The 23,711-nt window shown below is 36.7% G+C and overlaps 1 protein-coding gene across 1 annotated transcript; it reads right to left on the bottom strand.

Moving 5' to 3' along the window:
* Positions 1-18,863: 18,863 nt before the first annotated feature.
* On the bottom strand, positions 18,864-22,080 carry LOC110638955 (receptor-like protein 6). Its single transcript, XM_058146267.1, has one exon. The coding sequence runs from the start codon at positions 22,035-22,037 to the stop codon at positions 18,864-18,866; it is 3,174 nt and encodes a 1,057-aa protein (XP_058002250.1). The 5' UTR covers positions 22,038-22,080.
* Positions 22,081-23,711: the final 1,631 nt, after the last annotated feature.

The raw sequence follows: 23,711 nt of genomic DNA, 5'->3' as shown, positions 1-23,711 counted from the left end.
GCCACTTATAAGGTATGATTACAAGTGCGGTGTCAGTTTCCTTATGTCGACATCATATTATTGAGTTTTTACTACATCAGAGTGAACCATAAATGGCTTGGCATCTGCCCATGTGACTTTTATGTCATTCCCTTTCCAAAACAATAGAAACTAGTGAAGTGATAATGGAACACACCAATTTGCATGTATCCAATTGCTCCCTAAAAGTGCTTGATAATTTGTAATGGAATAAACCACAAAGAAAAAGAAAGTAGTAGTAAAAGAATTATTACCCACAGTTACCTCTACTGGAAGGACTCTGAGAGTCTTAGATACATCTCTAGCAAATGCAGACACAGAGACTTTAATGGTAATGTCACGACCTGATTCTATGGGTCGGACCGGCACTAGGACTTAGGCCGGTATAAAGCCTCCGAGGCTTGTAGTAAGCCTCATTCTTTCCAAACCCATAACTAGGCCTAAATTCAAATCCCAATATATAGAATAAAATAAAATAAAATATCATTAATCAGTTTAAGCTAGCTTAACCCAAAAACCATTAAAATCCACAATTAGGGGAGCCTAGCTCAACCCAGGATCAAAGCACTTTCTTTATCACTGTCTTGCTCACTTAACCCTCTAACACTTACACAAAGGCTTGACAAGGGATGGAAGAGATAGAGGAGAGAAAGTAGAACAAAGAGATATAGAATGAAAGGCAGAATGAATCCAAGGGCTAGTAGCACACTCTGATAAGCCCAGGCGAGAAACTCTCTCTTACTATTGGTATTGGGAAAATTGGTACACCAGAATGCATAAGCTATTTAATTTTCATTACTAATACAATAAATATATATGCTGGTACCACAACAGAGTTCTAATAATTGAATAAATAATAAATAAATAAACACAATAAAAATTATTAATTAAAAAGTACCATAACATGTGGAAAAAAATACAGGTCAGACTCAAAAATAAACTTGTTCCTCCTGCAACTTGGAAAAATATTTGAATAGAAATGAGTGTTCCACTTAGATAGTTTAGATATTGATTATAGATGTAATTTCTATAACCACCTAAAACTAGTACAATCCTACAACTATCATATATAACAGATAATTCATCCAATATTCGCATGAGAAGATAATTTGGAGCTACTCACACACCCATTGTATCACATTAATGCATAAAAATATGGGAGCTGATCCTCTATATAGCTCTCTCAATCCAAAACCCACCAGTGAGCTCAACTCAAGCTGGACTTTCACTTAAATCTAAGTGCAGGGGCCAGCAAGATCAACTCAAAGCTGTGCCTCACCCTGGCTTTCTATAACCGTAAGGACCGGGCTCCAATGAGACTAGCTCAAACCGTGACTACCTATCCAATCAATATCTATCATACGACATATATAACATATATACAACTCTAAATTATCCTCAGGGTGGCAAACACAAATAATTGTCAGCAAATAAATATGCAACAATAAGAATGCTCTTAATTTATTTAACTAAGTACGTAAATATATTTATAAAATGCATGAGCATGCCAAAATATAAATAACATTGAAATTACAAAAAAAAAAAATAATATCTAACTCATAGATTGGTTGACTCAACTGTAGCTAGTCCGGCTAGAAGGAGAAGATGGTCGGCTCGATCACCTATACAGACGCACTTACCTCTATCAAAAATACTGATAGAATTAACCAATTAATTTAATTTACAGAAGCAAAAATAAATCCTATGGTCTAGCTGAAATTTCGATAGAGTCTCTCCTATAACTATACCTAACCCTTTGTAAGAAAACTCAATAAAAAGCAACACGCAAGGCCTTAAGCCTACAACAATAATATCACATGTCTATCCAAGGCCTACAAGAACCTAATCTAAGTCCAATCATCCAAATTTTAGCTCGGGTCCCTAACTCCTATATAGTCTAAACAATTATTTTTAGTACTTCAATAATTATAAAATATTCTTAGAGGTCCTCTACCTCATCTTTATATTAATAAATTTATTTCACTTAATTTTGCTCAACTAAGAATATTTTACAGATTTAACTAACTAGCTTAATTAAGGCAAAAACTTCACAATTTGAGTTGGATACTACCTTTGCAAATTCTGCTATCTGGAACACATTTGAAACATTTAAAAATGCTGAAAAAGACTATAAACATGACCACCTTCTGGAATAGCCTGTTGGGCGCTTGAAGTGGCTTGAAAACTCGATCCTAAGTTCTGATGAGCCATTATCGATCTTATTGCACCGAGTTATCTGGACGGTCTGATAATCACCTTTTTCAAACGGTGTCTAATTGGAGCAGGATTGGTCACATCTCGAAGGTTTAGTCGTTGTGAGTTCAACAGGGGTCTCGGATTGCTGATCCTACGGTTGTATAGTTGGGAATGTGGTTAGAAAACTCACTGCCCACCTATTTTCTCTCTCCTCTTAATCTCGTTAGAAACTCCATTAAAACTGACAAAGTTGGACAAAAACCTCTTCCTTGGATTAAGGGACACTGAGCTGGACCAAAGGGAGTGGCTGGATGGGAATAGAATTGCCGAAATGGAGGAGAGAAGCTTTGGGCCATTCGTTTCTCTCTCTTTGTCATGGAGGCTTCTTTTCGCTGCCATCAATGGCTTGCTATCCATGGAGGGTCACCGGTCACCGTTGATCGTCAGGGATGGTCATAGCTGGTGCTAGGTGATAGGAAAGAAAGAAAAAGGGAGGGAGAGAAATTGGAGAGAGAGAGGACGCTAGGGTGAGGAGAAAACTTTTAATTATAAAAAAATCCTCCAACTTTTGAAGGTTATTCACTTAGATCCTTTTTTTTTTCTTCAAAAGGTCCAAACATTTTTCAATTAAATCCATTTCTATTCTAACATATTTAAATCTAGTTTTTTAAATAATAATGATAACAATAAAATTTATTATTTTAGAATTAGTAAAAGTATTAAAACACTAAAATTAAATTATTAAGAAAATATTTTATAAATAAATAAAAAATATTTTAAATTTAAGAAAATAGAATTTTAGAAATTCAGGGTATTACATGTAATAAGGTCCTCCTAAGACTTTCCCAGTTCCAAAACATTCTGAGCGGCATCATGTTTACTATCAACCTGTTGTCAATGAGTAACCTAGAGGTGGGTTAGCCATTGAGATGGGCCGTGATATATAAGGGTCGCAAATGTTTGGTCATTCACTCCGATGGTTTGTCGATCACAATTTTCTTTGGCTCCCCTAAATTAGTGAACTGGATGGTAACCCCACTACATACCTCAACATCAAAAGCATCTATTGTTCCCTGCGTTTCCTCGGGTAACTCCACCACTACCTTTTGAAAAGCAGTAGGCAAAATTGAGTAAGCAACATCATAATTAACAAGTAAAGCTTTACCTTTTTTCTTTTGAATGGGTACTTCATTTGAACTCCCCACTGATTTTGAGTCTTCAGTCACTTGAACTTGCTTTTTTGCAAGGGTTGATCTTTTTATTCTTCTTTTGTCTTCTTTCTATAGCCTTTTGCCTCTAGAGCCTTCTCTTTTGTGTCCGAGTCAATGATTGTGAAAATTTAGGATGGCGTACAAGTCACCATTGTTTGTTTGGTTCGACAGAAGGTGGTGCCACAAACCCGGGCTGGCTCCCCTGAAACTTCACTATAGGTTCCACAAGTGCGGTACGCTCAACCTTCCTTAGGAGATGACCTGGATAGTGGCTAGTTCCCCTATTGGGCTTCCTATAGGATCTTCTATATATCTCCATGGGAATCCTTTCAGGGTGTGGTACATTGTGCCTGCCTCCTAGGTGGCCCTTTAGGAACTTAAGGGAGGGTCCATGTAACACCCCTATTTGTATAGCCTGGTAGATTTCACTGTTCCGGTGACCGGTGTCGGTCCGGACAATTAAGGGGATTAGAACCATACTTAAGACAACTAGAGAAACCATAAACACAAATAATCAGTAATATTCAATTAGTTAAGTATAAATAAGAAAAACAGAACATAAGAAGTTAATCGAGCAGAGAGTCACAGCGATGGGTGACCTCCTCGGGAATGACTGCGAAGTCATTTTAAACTCAAATTTCGAACCGTAAAATGTGACGCTGCGGTCCTTAGGACCCTTATGAACACAGTGGAAAAGAGAAAATCACGAAAAAGAACCGTTAAGTCAGTCAAATAATTAGGTCAGGGAGCCGGAAGAAATATGGAGTTATTTGCAAACCGGGATGAACCGGCGAGGGGCAATTTGGTCAATTGACCCCAAGAGCTGACTCCTGACCTAACTGTCAAATAATATCGGAGAAAAGAAAATTTCGGAATCGAGAATTAAATTAAAGAACTAATAGAAAAATAAAAAGAAAAAAAAAGAGGAAAATGAAAAAGTAAAAAAAGGTGATGACATCATACATGACATCATGCATGATGCCATAAGTGTTAATTAATAAATTAATTAATTTGATTTTTTTTGTGGTCTTCCATAAGATAAAGATAAAAGAAAGAAAAGAAAAAAAAAATTAAAAACCTCATTTCCTTCTCCCTTTGTTGCCGCCCCATTTTCTCCATAAACCTCCATGAATTTCCTCTATTTAAGCTTACACTTAAGCTTAATTTTCTCCACTCAATCTTCATAAATCCCCAAAAAAACTTCACTAAAGCTTATTATTACAACTTGAGAAGAAGAATTACAAGAAGAAAGAAGAGTTAAAGATAGGGTTTGGAGGATTTAAGAAAGGTTAGTGTGCTAACTTACCATTTTACTTCTTTAAATGCATAATTAGTTGTGAAAGTGAGCTTAGAACTTGATTAAATGAAACAAATATGGGGGAAGGACCATTGCTGAAATTTCGGCCTGGTTGAAGGGAGTATGAATTGCATGAATTTAATGAGTTTGAATGAGTTTAAAAGCTTTGATTAGTTGAATGATTAAGGTTAAGTGCACTAATTGTGATTAAATGCATGAGATGGATAAGTTAGGGTTTGAATGTTAGGGTTTGTGAACCAAATTTTGGAGAAATGCTTAAATGATGAATTTGGTCTATTGTGAGATGAAAAATGGTCAATAATGACCAAAAGAGATGTGTGGAAATTGTGAGAATGAAAGTTAAATTTGTAGGGCAAATGGTCATCCTGTTGGCAGCATGACCAAGCCAACTATGAAGGATCAAAACGGAAATTTTACAAGTCCAATTGATATGCCACCAATTGGGGATGAAAATAGACATAAAATAGCACAATTTTCATTAAGGAACCATGTCCAAAAACTGCCTAAAACTTAGTGAACCAATTGACCAAAGTGAAATGAGAGCAGGCTGCCACTGCACAAATTGACCAAATGAACAGTGTTTGTTCATTTGGTCATAACTCGAGCTAGACAGGTCAAATTGACCTGAAATTTTACCAGTGATTAGATGAGATATAGACCTAAAACTTTCATGAAGAATACAAACCCAAATTATGCCATTAACCCATTCAAATTATTGAGCAAATTTGAGTTACTGTACCTACAAAACTGCAGAATTGCCATTTGAGCAGTAATGTTTGAATGGCCATAACTCTCTCTAGAAAACTCTGATTTAGGTGATTCTTGAACCGATGGAAACCTAAGACATAGTAGAACATTTCATATGAAGAAAGTTAGACCAAATTATGAACTTAACTTGATCAAATTACTGAACAAAGTTGGATCAAAAATCTGCCAGAACCAAAATACCAGTATGAACAGTGCACGTGAACAGTAATTGTATTTTGGCTATAACTTGAGCTACAAAACTCCGATTGAGGTGATCCAAAAATGAGAATAAACTTAAAACAATAAGGAACATTTTCTATGAAGGAAGGTTTGCCAAATTCTAACAGTAGATTGACCAATGGAATAGTGCAACTAAGAGCACCAAAACTAAAATTTGACAATTTGGCCAAAATGACTTAAGCTTTGAGAAAATGACCAAAACCAACAAGTTTGGTGACCAAAATGTGGTATGTGGGTGAAGTTGGAGTTCCCATACCTATTAAGCCTTAAAAAGTCAACAATTTGACTTGAATAGTGTAATGAATAGTAACCCGAAACACAAAAACTTCGAGAACGTCGAAATTAGTACATTAAAGCTAGGTGAAAATGAAGTGAAATTTATTTTTGGACTTATGTTAAGTTATGGTACTGAAACACTATGAAATTGTGTGTTTCAGCTGAAAAAGACTTGGAAGCTCGGAGAGACTGAGTCAAGGCCTAGAGGCGACTCCAGTCAGGTTTGTGCACAATAATAATGGTTTAAATATTTTAATCTCAAAAATTTGACTTCGTTGATTAATTATGTATTGTGTTGCCATTTTATAATCGTAAATGTGACTTTGGAAAGTGATCAGATTTCTCATAAATTGTTTGCATAAATTGTTTTGAATGGATTTTATGTTCACACTTAGCATGACAGTACCACATTATTCCTCCTCCATTTATGGGGTTGAGATCGTTTATTTTTCTCCCTCTCTGGCTTGCCAGTTGAGGTTGTAGATCGGATGAGTACTCATTAGCTAGCTAGCCACCTCCCTCATTGATTTCGATTAATGGGGTTGAGATTGCTTTGTCGTGGTGTACAACGCGGCATTGATCGGAAATTTTGTGTCATGGCTTAAGTTGTGTATGACTTTGGCAACACTGTGTTTATGAAATTGTTTGACTAAACTGTGTTTAATAGATTATTTGACAAAATGGTGTTATTATGAACTTTGATATTTGTGAAATGTGATTGAGAAATATTTAAATTGTGTTTGGCAATGAATGATTTATTTATTGTATTTTAAATTTTTATTGTGCACCACTGAGTATTTTTATACTCAGCGATAGCTTATTTATTTTGTCATGCAGATAAGAGCAAGGAGAAAGCAAAGCAGAGTGAGTCATAAATCGAGGGCTACTCGACCATTTTGTATGCGGGTATTATTTTATACCCTTGTAGATAATCTTGATGTAAATATAAAAATGTTGTATGTATCAATGTAGTTGAGCAGTTGTAAATAAATTGTAATAATATTATTTTGGATTTTCTTCTGTAAATTTAATATTTGTACATATGAATTTCCTGCTTTATGCTTTGTGAATGGAGATATTAAATATTTTGAGATGAGAAATCTTGATTTGTATTGTGAAATTATTTTGAAGTGCATTGAATTGAGATGATTGAGTTATTGAAGGTTGGGAGTTGTGAAATATTTTTGGAAGTGTTTTTTTTTTAGGTATTTGAAGAACTGTTTTCTCAATTTCAAACTAACTCACAAAATTTTTATAAAATTTGCGGCAAAATTTAAATGGACAAAAATTTTTACTAGTCTTTAAGCTTTGAATAAATGGTTTTTAATTCTCACTAAAATGGTCACCACTTCCAAAATGTAAGAAAATCATTTTAAAATCCTTTGTAGGGTACTTAATGAGTTATCGGTAGGTGAAGTTCGGTAGTTCATTAAGTATTCTACGGGAACATGTTAGGCCTTCTGGAGGGTAAGGTGTGACATGTTTTAGTGGTATCAGAGTATGGTTTTTCAATAAATTTTGACTATGTGTATGAATATTTTATTGATAAGTACAACTGCTCAAGTGTCGTTAATTGATACATATGACATATTTACATCATGAATATGCACTTACGGAGGTCAACCTCCTTGTGTTTGATCTCAGGAAGTAGAAAATTGTGAAAAACGGAATGGAAGGAGGAGATCATTCCGAAGAACAATCTGTTGACGCTGAGGTTCAAGGGGAAGCCCCAGCACTCGAGCGTGAGTGGGTCACCACTCCGGCTCTGCTCGACCAGCGATTTCTGCTCAATTTGTACAGCAGATGGCTGCATTTTTCCAGCAAATGGCGGGTAATGTGCCACCCCAAGCTCAGATGCCAGTACCTGTAGCACAACCACAGCCCTCAGCTCGGCAATATGAAAAGTTGATGAAATTTGGGGCCACCGAGTTTAAAGGCACTGTGGATCCACTGGAGGCAGAACAGTGGTTGGAAAGAATGGAACGAGTTTTTAGAAAGTCGCGATTATGCGGAAGAGTCAAGTTCGAGTATTCGATCTCTTCTCCAAGGGGATGCATATGAATGGTGGAAGACCATCCCCATGACTGGTTGAGCCACTGTCTTGACATGGGACAGATTTCTGAGGGAATTCAGCGAAATGGGTTCCCGATGCATATGTGGATATGAAGTTGCAAGAATTTTTGAGTTTGAAACAAGGGGACCGAACCATAGCAGAGTATGGGAGAGACTTCTCAAGGCTAAGCCACTATGCTGGAAGCTTAGTCTCCACCCCCAGAGATAGGTGCAAAAGGTTTGAGTCTGGGTTAAGGCAGAATTTGAGAATGCAAGTCGTGGGTTTTCGACATCAGAATTTTGCTGAATTGATCTCACAGGCCCTGGAACTAGAAAGGATTGAATCAAGGCGGTGAAGAAGGGTTCACAAGAGAAAGAGAAGGTGAAAAGACTACTGGACAAGCATCCGAAAGTGGTTCGGCAAGAGGAAAGCTTTGGGGATCCGGCTCCGTAGAGGCAGAGGCAGATTTTCTGGCCAAAGACCACCTCGGTCTGGTCAGCCAACCCAATAAGCTTCTCGAGGATCTCTATCAGTACGACAGTGTGAAACTTGTGGTAGAACTCATGGTGGGGTTTGTTTCAAGGCCACCGGTGCATGTTTTAATTGTGGAGGGAGCGGACATTTCGCTACGGATTGCACTAGTCCGCGGCCCGGACCTCTGCTACATCGAGGATCGGCCAAGTCTCTGCACCTAAAGGGTCACGATCACCGCTAGAGGTAGAGGCGGTAGGGGCCACAGTAACACTCCGGAAGTCAAAGCACATTAACGATCAATATCCGATGGCGCACATCGGAGTGTATACCATGCGTCGAGGGAAGAGGTGAAACATCGATGTTGTAGGTAATTTCTCCATCCTTGACCAAGATGTGCATGTGTTATTTGATCCTAGCTCCACACATTTGTATGTTAATGCTAGTGTGATGTGTTCTCGCTATTCAAGGTGTACCAATGGACTATGATGTGTTAGTAACTAGTCCATTAGGCCAGAGGTCGTGGTAAATAGGCTATATAGAGATTGTCCTTTGGTGATCCAAGGACATATTTTCTGTCAGACTTAATTGAAATGCCCTTCGAGATTATGACATTATCTTGGGCATGGATTGGTTAGCTGTGCATCACACCATGATTGGATCAGATCAAGATAGTCACTTTTGGTCTCCTCGGTATGGTGATGTAGTAATACATGGGGAGAGCGATTATTACCTTCAAACATCATTTCACCAGACCGCGAAAAATGATTAGAAAAGGGTGTGAGGCGTACTTGGCACATGTGATAGACACCCAAGTAGGGAGTCCAAAGATCGAGGACATTCCTATCAGATGTGACTTTCCGGATGTATTTCTGAAGAATTGCCGGGATTACCTCCGAGAAGAGAAGTGCGATTTGAAATTGATGTTATGCAGTGTGGACCCAATCTCCATAACACCATACGTAATGGCACCGCAGAACTAAAAGAATTGAAAGTGCGATTTGCAAGAGCTGCTTGATAAGGGCTTTATCCGCCCTAGTGTGTCACCTTGGAGAGCGCCAGTATTGTTTGTTAAGAAGAAGGATGGCACTCTCTGATTATGCATTGACTATCGGCAGTTGAATAAGGTGACAATAAAGAACAGATATCCATTGCCCCGTATTGATGATTTGTTTAATCAATTGAGGGGTGCGGTATGTTCTCAAAATTGACTGAGATCGTTATTATCACGAAAGTACAAGAGCAGAGTATTTCTAAAACTGCCTTCAGAACCCGCTATGGCCATTATGAGTTCTTGGTCATGCCATTCGGGTTAACTAATGCTCCGGCTGCTTTCATGGATCTGATGAACACTATCTTCAGACCATACCTCGACCAGTTTGTTGTGGTATTTATTGATGAAATATAGATCTATTCGAGGAATGCGTAAGAGCATGATAGACATCTCATGGATTGTACTGCAAACTTTGAGAGAGAAACAGCTATATGCCAAACTGTCGAAATGTGAATTTTGGCTGAAGGAGATATCCTTTTTGGGGCACATAGTATCAGCAGAGGGTATTAAGGTAGATCCTAGCAAGATCAAAGCTGTCCTTAATTGGAAGCCACCCAGAAATGTCAAGGAGATTCGCAGTTTTCTGGGGTTAGCTGGATACTACCGTCGATTTGTGAAGGGATTCTCCATGTTGGCATCTCCATTGACCAAGCTACTTAGAAAGAATGTGAAATTTCAGTGGACGGACAAATGCCAGCAAAGTTTTGATGAATTGAAAAGATGTTTGACAGAGGCTCGATCTGACTTTACCTACACGGGTAAAGAATATACAATTCTGATGATGCTTCTCATAATGGGTTAGGTTGTGTGTTGATGCAAGATCGAAATGTCATTGCCTATGCATCACGCCAGCTAAAACCGCATGAGAGGAATTATCCAACACATGATTTGGAGCTTGCAGCTATTGTGTTTGCTCTTAAGATCTGGAGACATTATTTGTATGGGGAGAAGTGCTACATCTACACAGATCATAAGAGTTTGAAGTATTTGGGCACCCAGAAAGAGTTGAATTTGAGACAGAGGAGATGGTTAGAGTTGATAAAAGACTATGATTGTCTGATAGACTATCAGCCAGGGAAAGCTAATGTTGTGGCTGACGCCCTAAGTCGCAAGACTATGGCAAGTCTACAAGTTACTCCTTTGTCTTTGGTACATGAGTTGAGATCATTACATGCCAGTTTAGAGATTAATGATGAGGGGCAGACAGCAGTTGCATGGCATGTACAGCCAGTGTTGATTGATCGATCGAATGGTCGCTCGTAATGATGAAAAGTATCGGTCATGGAAGAACTCCGGTAGGGCAAGAGACCAGAGTTCTCAATCAGAGATGATGGTTTACTGCTACACCAGGGCAGAATGTGTGTTCCTAATGATGTTGATTTGAGGCAGATCATTTTGAAGGAAGCACATGAGTCTCCTTTTGCCATGCACCCTGGTGGTACAAAAATGTATAGAGGGCTAAAGGAGCATTACTGGTGGATGGGTATGAAGAGAGATGTGGCAGAGTTTGTATCAAAATGCCTAACTTGTCAGCAAGTAAAGGCAGAGCATCAAGTACCAACTGGGTTATTGCATCCACTACCAGTGCCGAAATGGAAATGGGAAAGAATAACGATGGATTTTGTAATGGGACTTCCAAAGACACAGAAGAGTCATGATGCAGTATGGGTCATTATTGACAGACTAACTAAGTCTGCTCATTTTCTCACATCCAATGGACTACGCTTAGACAGATTGGCGGATTGTACATCGATGAGATTGTGAGATCGCATGGAGTGTCGGTATCCATCGTATCGCAGAGATCCTAGGTTCACTTCTAGATTCGGGTAGTCTTGAGAGCCCTAGGAACTAGATTGAACTTCAAGATCGCATTCCACCCACGCATGCATGGCCACCGAGAGAGTAATTTAGATCTTGGAGGACATGCTACGAGCTTGTGTGATTGAGTTTGAGGGTAGTTGGAATACACACTTGCCTTTGATTGAGTTTGCTTATAATAACAGCTACCAATCAAGCATTGGGATGCCTCCATATGAAGCTTTGTATGGCAGGAAATGTAGAACCCCGTTGTGTTGGGATGATGTGGGTGAAAGAAAAATGATCGGACCCGAAATTGTTCAACAGACTAAAGAGAAAATCAGGGTGATCAGAGATCGACTTAAAACTGCATCAGACCGTCAAAAGTCCTATGTTGATTTGAAAAGAAGAGATATTGAGTATGCAGTGGGTGAAAAAGTTTTCCTCAAAGTTTCTCCTTGGAAGAGAATTATGAGATTCGGCAGAAAGGGGAAACTAAGTCCTCGTTTTATTGGGCCATATGAGGTTCTGAAAAGAGTGGGTCCTTTGGCTTATCGTTTGGCACTACCTCCAGAGTTGGAGAAGATACATAATGTCTTCCATGTGTCTATGTTAAGGAGGTATCGATCAGACCCATCTCATGTACTACTAGTAGAAGAAATTGAAGTGAATCCAGACCTCACATATGAAGAAGAACCCATAAAGATTCTGGCTTATGAGGTGAAGCAGCTACTGAACAAGCAGATACCATTGGTAAAAGTGCTGTGGAACCATCATTCGGGCCAAGAAGCTACTTGGGAACGAGAGGAGGACATGAGGAGACAACACCCACAGCTATTCAGAGATTGATACCAGGTAAAATTTCGAGACGAAATTTATTTAAGGGGGGGAGAATTGTAACACCCCTATTTGCATAGCTTGGTAGATTTCACTGTTTCGGTGACCGGTGTCGGTCCGGACAATTAAGGGGATTAGAACCATACTTAAGACAACTAGAGAAACCATAAACACAAATAATCAGTAATATTCAATTAGTTAAGTACAAATAAGAAAAACAGAACATAAGAAGTTAATCGAGCCGAGAGTCACAAACATGGGTGACCTCTGAGAACGCATCATGCAAGTCGTTTTAAACTCAAATTTTGAACCGTAAAATGTGACACTGCAGTCCTTAGGACCCTTATGAACACAGTGGAAAAGAGAAAATCACGAAAAAGAACTGTTAAGTCAGTCAAATAATTAGGTCAGGGAGCCGAAAGAAATATGGAGTTATTTGCAAACCGGGATGAACCGGCGAGGCAATTTGGTCAATTGACCCGAGAGTCGACTCGACCTAATCACAAATAATATCGGAGAAAAGAAAATTTCAGAATTGAGAATTAAATTAAAGAACTAATAGAAAAAAAAAGAAAAAAAAAGAGGAAAATGAAAAAGTAAAAAGGTGATGACATCATGCATGACATCATGCATGATGCCATAAGTGTTAATTAATAAATTAATTAATTTGATTTTTTTTGTGGTCTTCCATAAGATAAAGATAAAAGAAAAGAAAAGAAAAAAAAAATTAAAAACCTCATTTCCTTCTTCCTTTGTGCCGCCCCATTTTCTCCATAAACCTCCATGAATTTCCTCCATTTAAGCTTACAGTTAAGCTTAATTTTCTCCACTCAATCTTCATAAATCCCCCAAAAAACTTCACTAAAGCTTGTTATTACAACTTGAGAAGAAGAATTACAAGAAGAAAGAAGAGTTAAAGATAGGGTTTGGAGGATTTAAGAAAGGTTAGTGTGCTAACTTACCATTTTACTTCTTTAAATGCATAATTAGTTGTGAAAGTGAGCTTAGAACTTGATTAAATGAAACAAATATGGGGGAAGGACCATTGCTGAAATTTCGGCCTGGTTGAAGGGAGTATGAATTGCATGAATTTAATGAGTTTGAATGAGTTTAAAAGCTTTGATTAGTTGAATGATTAAGGTTAAGTGCACTAATTGTGATTAAATGCATGAGATGGATAAGTTAGGGTTTGAATGTTAGGGTTTGTGAACCAAATTTTGGAGAAATGCTTAAATGATGACTTTGGTCTATTGTGAGATGAAAAATGGTCAATAATGACCAAAAGAGATGTGTGGAAATTGTGAGAATGAAAGTTAAATTCGTAGGCCAACTTTGAAGGACCAAAACGGAAATTTTACAAGTCCAATTGATATGCCACCAATTGGGGATGAAAATAGACATAAAATAGCACAATTTTCATTAAGGAACCATGGCCAAAAACTGACTAAAACTTAGTGAACCAATTGACCAAAGTGAAATGAGAGCAGGCTGCCACTGCACAAATTGACCAAATGAACAGTGTTTGTTCATTTGGTCATAACTCGAGCTAGACAGGTCAAATTGACCTGAAATTTTACCAGTGATTAGATGAGATATAGACCTAAAACTTTCATGAAGAACACAAACCCAAATTATGCCATTAACCCATTCAAATTATTGAGCAAAGTTGAGTTACTGTACCTGCAAAACTGCAGAATTGCCATTTGAGCAGTAATGTTTGAATGGCTATAACTCTCTCTAGAAAACTCTGATTTAGGTGATTCTTGAACCGATGGAAACCTAAGACATAGTAGAACATTTCATATGAAGAAAGTTAGACCAAATTATGAACTTAACTTGATCAAATTACTGAACAAAGTTGGATAAAAAATCTGCCAGAACCAAAATACCAGTATGAACAGTGCACGTGAACAGTAATTGTATTTTGGCTATAACTTGAGCTACAAAACTCCGATTGAGGTGATCCAAAAATGAGAATAAACTTAAAACAATAAGGAACATTTTCTATGAAGGAAGGTTTGTCAAATTCTAACAGTAGATTGACCAATGGAATAGTGCAACTAAGAGCACCAAAACTAAAATTTGACAATTTGGCCAAAATGACTTAAGCTTTGAGAAAATGACCAAAACCAACAAGTTTGGTGACCAAAATGTGGTATGTGGGTGAAGTTGGAGTTCCCATACCTATTAAGCCTTAAAAAGTCAACAATTTGACTTTAATAGTGTAATGAATAGTAACCCGAAACACAAAAACTCCGAGAACGTCGAAATTAGTACATTAAAGTTAGGTAAAAATGAAGTGAAATTTATTTTTGGATTTATGCTAAGTTATGGTACTGAAACACTGTGAAATTGTGTGTTTCAGCTGAAAAAGACTTGGAAGCTCGGAGAGACTGAGTCAAAGCCTAGAGGCGACTCCAGTCAGGTTTGTGCACAATAATAATGGTTTAAATATTTTAATCTCAAAAATTTGACTTCGTTGATTAATTATGTATTGTGTTGCCATTTTATAATCGTAAATGTGACTTTGGAAAGTGATCAGATTTCTCATAAATTGTTTGCATAAATTGTTTTGAATGGATTTTATGTTCACACTTAGCATGACAGTACCACATTATTCCTCCTCCATTTATGGGGTTGAGATCGTTTATTTTCCTCCCTCTCTGGCTTGCCAGTTGAGGTTGTAGATCGGATGAGTACTCATTAGCTAGCTAGCCACCTCCCTCATTGATTTCGATTAATGGGGTTGAGATTGCTTTGTCATGGTGTACAACGCAGCATTGATCGGAAATTTTGTGTCATGGCTTAAGTTGTGTATGACTTTGGCAACACTGTGTTTTTGAAATTGTTTGACTAAACTGTGTTTAATAGATTATTTGACAAAATGGTGTTAGTATGAACTTTGATATTTGTGAAATGAGATTGAGAAATATTTAAATTGTGTTTGGCAATGAATGATTTATTTATTGTATTTTAAATTTTTATTGTGCACCACTGAGTATTTTTATACTCAGCGATAGCTTATTTTGCTGTCGCAGATAAGAGCAAGGAGAAAGCAGCAGAGTGAGCTGCTGTTAAATCGAGGACTACTCTGACCATTTTGTACGGGTATTATTTTATACCCTTGTAGATAATCTTGATGTAAATATAAAAATGTTGTATGTATCAATGTAGTTGAGTAGTTGTAAATAAATTGTAATAATATTATTTTGGATTTTTTTCTGTAAATTTAATATTTGTACATATGAATTTCCTGCTTTATGCTTTGTGAATGGAGATATTAAATATTTTGAGATGAGAAATCTTGATTTGTATTGTGAAATTATTTTGAAGTGCATTGAATTGAGATGATTGAGTTATTGAAGGTTGGGAGTTGTGAAATATTTTTGGAAGTGTTTTTTTTAGGTATTTGAAGAACTGTTTTCTCCAGTTTCAAACGGAACTCTGTCAAATTTTTTATAAAATTTGCTGCAAAATTTAAATGGACAAAAATTTTTACTAGTCTTTAAGCTTTGAATAAATGGTTTTTAATTCTCACTAAAATGGTCACCACTTCCAAAATGTAAGAAAATCGTTTTAAAATCCCTTGTAGGGTACTTAATGAGTTATCGGTAGGTGAAGTTCAGTAGTTCATTAAGTATTCTACGGGAACATGTTATGCCTTACAGAGGGGTAAGGTGTGACAGTCCACAAGTTAAAAGCCCCCGAGGCCGACCTCTAAATTTTCTGATCACCTTAGTTTAGACCTGTAACTTTCTTATTCATTGATAGCTCTTCGAAGATCTATAGTGGCCATGCTGATAGATGCAACCAGAAGAAACAAGCCCTCATTAATCAGCAGAGAGTCCTTCTTCTCAGGGAATTTCAAGCCCCCCCTTATTGATGTGATCCTGGATGACTCCCCTAATGGCCCAACAATTATTCATGTTATGATTAGAGGAATCGTGATACTTACAGTAGTCACTTCCTCTCATTTCCTCCTTGGTTGGAAGCTTATGATTGGGAGGGAGGTTATTGAATCTTTCTTTCAGCAAGAAATCAAATATCTCCTCAGTCTTGCTGGTGTTGAAGGCATACTAAGGAAGTGTTGCTGAAGTTATCCAAGTCTTCCTCTGGTGGATTACCTTAGTTGGTGTACCTAGAGCAGGACATACACAGGTATCGGTAGTAACCAAATCAGCCACAGCAAGTTCGTGATTACTTACCTCCTAGTAATATGTACCCATAGCCATCCTCTTTCGATTTGATTCTTCCATTAGTAACTCTTCATATTCAGTGACTTTGGCAGCCAATACGTATAAGTCCCTGAAAAAACCATCCCCTGGAACTTCTTTTGAAACTTGATATCCAACCCTCATTGGGCCATTTTAACATATTTAGTTTCAGGCAGGAACACCTTACACCTGTTCCTCATCTTTTTAAACCGTGTAATGAAACCATTTGCTGACTCTCCACTCCTCTGGGTCATTCTAGATAGCTTGGCTATGCATACCTCTAGCTTGGCTTGTAAGAATTGAGTATGGAATGACCTCTTTGTTTCTTGCTAAGAAAAAATAGAGTTTCTTAGAAGAGTTGAATGCCAAGTGAAGGCAATTTCAGAAAGTGAATTTGGGAACAGCCTCAGTTTATAACTAGTGAAGTTTTCATAATTCGCCAATTCTCCATATTGTATCATGAACCTTGCTATGTGCTCCAAAGTTGACTACCCATCTTCCTTTGAAAAGACATTAAATTCGGGAATACGATAACCTCTCGGATATGGGTTTTCCCTGTCAATGGTGTCAGGATATGGCTTGTGAAATTCTAGGCAGCCAATTTTCCTAAGGCAAACAGCTACTAAACGACATCCCTAACTGCATCCATGTTCACCTATGGAATGATTAGGACTGTTGGAACCTAAACTATGGGTGTTGGGGTTGGGGCTGGGGCCTTGGTGCGGTTGATTGAAGCACCTGCACCATGGGGATGTTGGTTCCTCTGTGGATGTTGCCTCCCAAGCTAAAGGTTACTTGTGGTGTAAGCACCTGCTATGGCATTAGAGCAGTCTGAGGACCTGCAATTGCCTTTGCATTATAACTACTCGAATGAGTCACAGGGTTAGCACTTCTAATAATTTGAATGGAAAAACTAGTTTTACCGCTAGGGCAGCTGGCTTGCACTAGTGTTCTAGGTTGTCCCTTCACTTGCTCATCACTCCTGTGAAGTGGTTGGTACCTTTCTTCAGTTTGAACTCTCCTTCCCTCAACATTCGCTTGGGGAGTTCTTAGTAAGGACTACCCTCCAATTTCCCTGGTGCTCCTAGATGCCGAATTGGACTCGTCTGGCCTAGAAACCTGGCTATCAGGAAGTAACATAGAAATTGAAATATTATATTTTGCAAAAATAAATTGTGCATCCAATTGATGAGATTTCTCCATCCAGAAATTAATGCCTTTTATCAAAGCATTTGTGATGGTAGACGTTAGTTTTTCCATGTTAAAAACATTACAAACTGCTCCACCCTGCTCGTGGACTGGGTCAGTGGGCAAGGTAAGTACAGCCTCTGTTGCATCTGGAATGCCAGATACTAATTGTATTAGCTATACACTTTTCTAACTTCTTTCAAACAGTTATAAGAGCCTGACTAGACTGAACGCAGCTTCGTCAAAATCTTACTTCAAACTAAATAATTAAAGTAACTACAAATTGTATTGATTGCTGGAAATTAAAGTACAAGGCTTGGAAAATGAATGCAAGGTTTAGAAAATTAAAAGACAGATAAAATTAAAGATAAATAGATTATTAGAGTCTATTGTTGTTGATTGGTTGATTGGTTGGGCTTGAATCATTGCATAGCAAAATACATATATGGCAGCACCTGACCGACTCTGTGAAGGTTCCGAAACCAGCACCTTCCCACGTTGCATGTCCACAAGTTACTGTAACTACTCTACACTAGTTCTTTAACTATTGATAACTTGCCCATGATCCGATAACTTCCTTCGATTACTTAGTTTCCTATAATTCCCTTTAGCTAATAACTATCAAAAATAATATTTAAATATTTAATTCAAGCTCATAATTAAATTAATGAAACAAAATTAATTACTTAATTTTATTAAAAATTAATTTAATTAATTATAGGCCAAAAATAATTAATGAGCTGACTAAATTATTTTTGGTGCAAACACATACTTATTTTTTAATAGGTAATTGTTGTTTTGCTTTTATTTAACGAGCAAACCAGCATGCTTATGCTCTAAAAAAGGCAGCTGTTTTTTCGCTTAGTTTGGTGGCTTGGGGATCTTCTCCCCCATCCTTCCTTTTTGACGTACTTCTCTTTGATCTTAAGTAATTAATGCAGTTTTTTTGGTCTGCTTAAAGAAAAAAAATTTTAAAATGTAGTTTTTTTTTTTTAACCAAATATATGAACTTTCATGACGTGTTTAATTTAAATCCCGATGATGTGTTGGGGGAGTTGGGGTAAAGGGAAATCAGAAATTGCTCATTGAAGAAGCAATTTATTGATGAACATAGATGGGGAAGAGCAGCTTTGGACGTGAAATTTGGAACTTAAGACATATATGGAGAAAACGTTAAAAAGACATGCTCATGAATATGAAACGTTGCACAATTATTCTAATATGAAGCATTACTTCTGCGTTACTAAGTTCTTCTCCCAATGCCCCTAAATTTTTTTGGTCTTCTCACCCTTTTGTATTGTTTTCCTTCAACCATCCTCACAAACCATTGTGGTTTTCCCGTTGCAAATATGATATATCCCATAGACAATCCAAACACTAGCCCACATCCATAGCCCATCAATGCAATTTTCCAATCATACCAGCAGTCTGTAGAATCTCCTTCTTCTTGAAATCTTGGTGAAGGTAATTGGGGTGCCTCACCATTGTTGCATTTCTTTGATAGTGGAAATCCACACAAACCGATGTTCCCTATGTAGGAATCATTTGAAAATGTATTGAATTGGTTACCTTGAGGAATGGTTCCATTGAGTTGGTTATATGAAAGATTCAACACAGCAAGAAATGTTAAAACTGTTAGTTGTTGAGGAATTTCTCCAACAAGTCTGTTTACGGAGAGGTCTAGTGATTCAACCTCTGTCAAGTTTGCAAGCGATGATGGGATATAACCTGTTAGATAATTGTGAGAAAAGTTGAGCACCACTAGAGACTTCAACATACCAACTTCTTCAGGAATGTGTCCTTGAAATCTATTATTTGAAAAATCAATGGCTGTGAAAATGGTTAGTATTTCATTCATTTCAAGCTCCACCCCTTTCATTATCAGATCCAATGCTAAAGAATCTTGAAAATAATATGCGCTGTCCCCCGCATATTTTGATCCAGCTTTATCTTCGTTCACCTTCATCAAATATTTCAGGTGCCGTACATACTTTGTAGGTAGAAGTCCAGTGAGTTCATTGTGAGAGAGATCAAGAATTTGCAACTTGGGAAAAGGAGATTTAGTAATGGGATTTCCTATGGTACCATGGAAGCTATTGGATCGCAAGATAAGAATTTGCAGGTCTAGAAGATGTTGCAACCAATGGGGAAATGTGTCATTTAACTTGTTGTTCCCCAAATCCAATATTTGCAGCCTCCTGCAATTCGCTAGAGATCTTGGTAATTGCCCTTCGAATTTGTTGCCATTAGCGTTCAGATACACTAAACTACTATCATGTGCAAATATTTCAGGGATTCTACCAAAGAAGTTATTACCCTGCAAATTCAAGATAAAGAGAAATTTAGCAATGTCCTCTAAACATTTTGGAAGCAAGCCTTCAAAATCATTGTTAGCCAAATCAAGCGCCACAAGAGAACTCAAATTGCAAACCAAGGAAGGGATCTCTCCACTCAATTGATTGTTTGAAATCAAGAAAATCTCGGTCGAATTTGGTGGTACTGGAAGTGGTCCTTTGAGGAAGTTGAAACTCAAGTCCAGAGTTCTAATGTTGCTCCATGGATATTGCTCTATTCCAGTCAAGAAGTTGTGAGAGAGACTTAGAGTACTTAAACTTTCCCATCCGATTGACTTTTGCTTGGTAATCTTGCCATAAATTCTATTATGAGAAAGATCTAAATAGCTCAAATTCTCTAAGGTTTTCAAGAAATGTGGGAATTTTGTTATGTTGCAAGAAGAAAGAGCCAATGAGAAAAGGTAGGGCAAAGTAAAGTTGACATTGCTGCTACTTCTCAATGATAGTTCACTGTTCCACGAAAGATCAAGTTGCACAAGATTTTTGAGCTTTTGAAACAAGTTCCACTCAATAATGCCACTCAGGTTATTAGAGGAAAGAAAAAGACTCTTAAGGTTCACAAGTTCAAAAATCGAACTTGGAATCGGGCCATGCAACTCATTATCACTCAAATCAACATCGAGAAGAGAAAATTGCAACTGACCGCTGAAATTGGAGGAAGATGGGTTTAGCAAGTCTGATTTGCTAGGTTTAGCAAAAATATCAGGAATCTGCCCAGAAAATTGGTTGGACTTCAAAGCCAAGAATTTGAGTTTCTCAATCTTTCCAAGTGATGGTGGTATATAGCCAGAGAAATTGTTGAAGGAGAGATCCAAGTACTCCAAAGACTTGAGATTGCCAAATGCTGCTGGAATGGAGCCAGAAAAATTGGCGAATGAGACATCCAGGTACTTCAAGGACTCGAGATTGCCAAGTGCTGCTGGCATCGAGCCAGAAAAATTGGTGAATGAGAAATCTAAGTACTTCAAGGACTTGAGATCGCCAAGTGATGTTGGTATTAAGCTAAAGAAATTGTTGAATGAAAGATCCAAGTACTCCAAGGACATGAGATTGCCCACTGTTGCTGGAATTGAGCCAAAGAAATTGTTGTTTGAAAAATCGAAGTGCTTCACGGACTCAAGATTGCCAAGTGATGCTGGAATTGAACCAAAGAAACGGTTGAATGAGAGATCTAAGTACTCCAATGACAGGAGATTGATTATCGAATCTGAAAGCTCTCCTGACGAACTCATCTCATGGATATCTAAGAACCTTAATGAAGCAGACAATTTAGCTTCTGAAATATTAATGACCAAATCAAAGTTGGACGAAATGTCGAGTACCTCAAGGGACTGAAAGTGCAAAAAATCTCCTGGTAAATTCCCCTGCAAAAAACAATTTGAGAGATGAAGAGATTTCAAAGAAGAAGAAAGGTTTAACAAAGATTTAGGTGCAACCAAAGACATATCTACATAACATAGATCCAGAACAATCAATTTCGTAAGGTTTCTCGATAGTTTTTCAAATCCATGACTGTGAAATTTCAGGATTTTATCAGAGTCAGAATTGAAAGACAAATCAAGTGAAACCAATTTGGACAGGCGGGAAATTTCAGGAGGAATTTGGCCTGAGAATAAACAACTGGAGAGATTAAGGTGCGTCAAATTTGCGAATAAACCAAACCCAGATGATATAGAACCACTGAGACGACTCCAAGCGAGGTTGAGCTTCTGGAGGTGTGGCAAGAGAAAAAGGGTACTGGTGGGAGTGATGGTGCCATAAAGCGCATGGCAGCTAAGGTCCATGCCAATCACATGACCTGTCAACCTATCACATGTGATACCATCCCAAGAGCAGCAATCTGTAGCCTCCACCCAAGTCTTATTCAGAGGGTGTGCCTTGTCACAAAAGGAATAATAAGAATCATCATCTTCAATGATTAGTGAATCCTTGAATTTAAGCAAGGCTGATCTCTCATTTGGATGGCAGCTTTTTGCTAAAGATGATGGACAATGTTGCTGAAAATGCAAGAAGAAGGAGAAGAACAAGAGGTGTTGAAGATAGCAGGGCCATGGAAGTTTCATATCCAACTATCCAATGCTCTATAAGGGGAAAACAAGTTTTTTTTTTTCCCTTCTAATTAAGGTTGAGATGTGAAGTGAGAGTGGTGGGGAGGAATATTTATGGACTGCCAAACCAATAGTAAGTCTTTCTAAGGTCTTTCTCACTCCCATCCATTAGGCTGCTAAGTGTACAAAATTCTGGTATGCATTGTATTGTAAACAATTTAAATTAAAATTCATTCTTCTTTTTGTAATTAAAATTAATAAAAGTTAAATTTTTTAATCTCCTGTATTATAGTATAAACTTATGACTATATATTAAATTATTTTTTATTTAAGTCAAGCGGGTTAAAACCATAGTTATTAAATTTATATTGAACTAGTGAATTGGCCATCAAATCAATTTGGATTTGTAATTAAACTATGAAGCAAATGGTGTAACCCGGTTGATCTGGCAGATGAATTGGTGAACTAGTGTGACTCAATTGATCCAACCAGTTTAATTATTTAATATAATATTTTTTTTAGTGTTAGTATAGAGAATTAAACTCAAAACCTCATAAAAATTATTTAAAATCAAAATCAATTGGGTTAACTTAATAGTTATGTGTTTTTTATGTCAATATATTTAATTTTAACATATACTTAATATTGTATAAATATTATAAAGAAAATTATATATTTATATAAATTTTTTATGCATTGTATTATTTAAATATTTCTCATATAAAATTTAAAAATACTATTCGAATTTATATAAATATAACTAAATAAAAGTTAAATTTTATTTTAAATAATTAAAATTTAATTAATTATATTTATTTATTCATATTAATAGGTGTTATATTTAATTAATTTATATATATTAAATTAATTTTCTAATAATTTACTGATTGAATATTGACCCACTAATTGAACCACTGACTCATTTACCAATTCTTTTGTGGATAAATTTCAATAATTGTCCATGAACTTATACGATTGTAATACTACAGTCCCTCAACATAATATGTAATACAAAACTCCACCAACTTTTAAATTTTGCATAGTTGAATTCCTCTGACTTTCAATTACCGGTTTCCCGGTTAAACGCTGACATGTGCAAATCTAACGTGGCACTTAGTCAGCATTTTTTCCTCCTCTCTCATGTCACATGTAATATGATAATCCTTCAACTTTAGTAGTTATAACACCGTTATCCTTCAATTTTGTCATTTGTAGCACCATTGTCCCACAACTTTATATCAATATAACATAATCATCAATCTAACACTATTGTTGTTTAAAACCATATTCCCATAATTCCATCTAATATACATATACCATAAAATTTTAATCTTAATTTGTCTATTGAGCAATATAATTTTTTTAATATTTTTTTCAAATTTTGTTAGTATATTTATTTTTTTATTTTTTATTATAAAAACATATTGTTAAAAAGAAAAAGCCTAATTAAAAATAGTTTCTTATTTTTTTTAACAAAATGCTACTTATAATAAAAAAATATAAAAAAGTTAAATAAACTAACAAAATTTTAAAAAAAATAAAAATTATATTGGTAAATAGACAAATTAAGATTAAAATTCTAATTATGGCATATCTATATTGGATGAGATCATGAGAATATGGTTTTAAACTACAATGATATTACATTGATAATTGTGTTACATTGATATAAAGTTGTGAAATAATTGT

The sequence above is a fragment of the Hevea brasiliensis genome, chromosome 4 (assembly GCF_030052815.1).
Source record: "Hevea brasiliensis isolate MT/VB/25A 57/8 chromosome 4, ASM3005281v1, whole genome shotgun sequence".
Taxonomy (NCBI): domain Eukaryota; kingdom Viridiplantae; phylum Streptophyta; class Magnoliopsida; order Malpighiales; family Euphorbiaceae; genus Hevea; species Hevea brasiliensis.
The sequence above is the reverse complement of the archived record's forward strand: the minus strand, read 5'-3'. Positions and strand labels throughout refer to the sequence as shown.

Excerpts from the sequence above, each read along its gene's own strand:
- LOC110638955 (XM_058146267.1), bottom strand. The coding sequence starts at position 22,037 with ATGAAACTTCCATGGCCCTGCTATCTTCAACACCTCTTGTTCTTCTCC.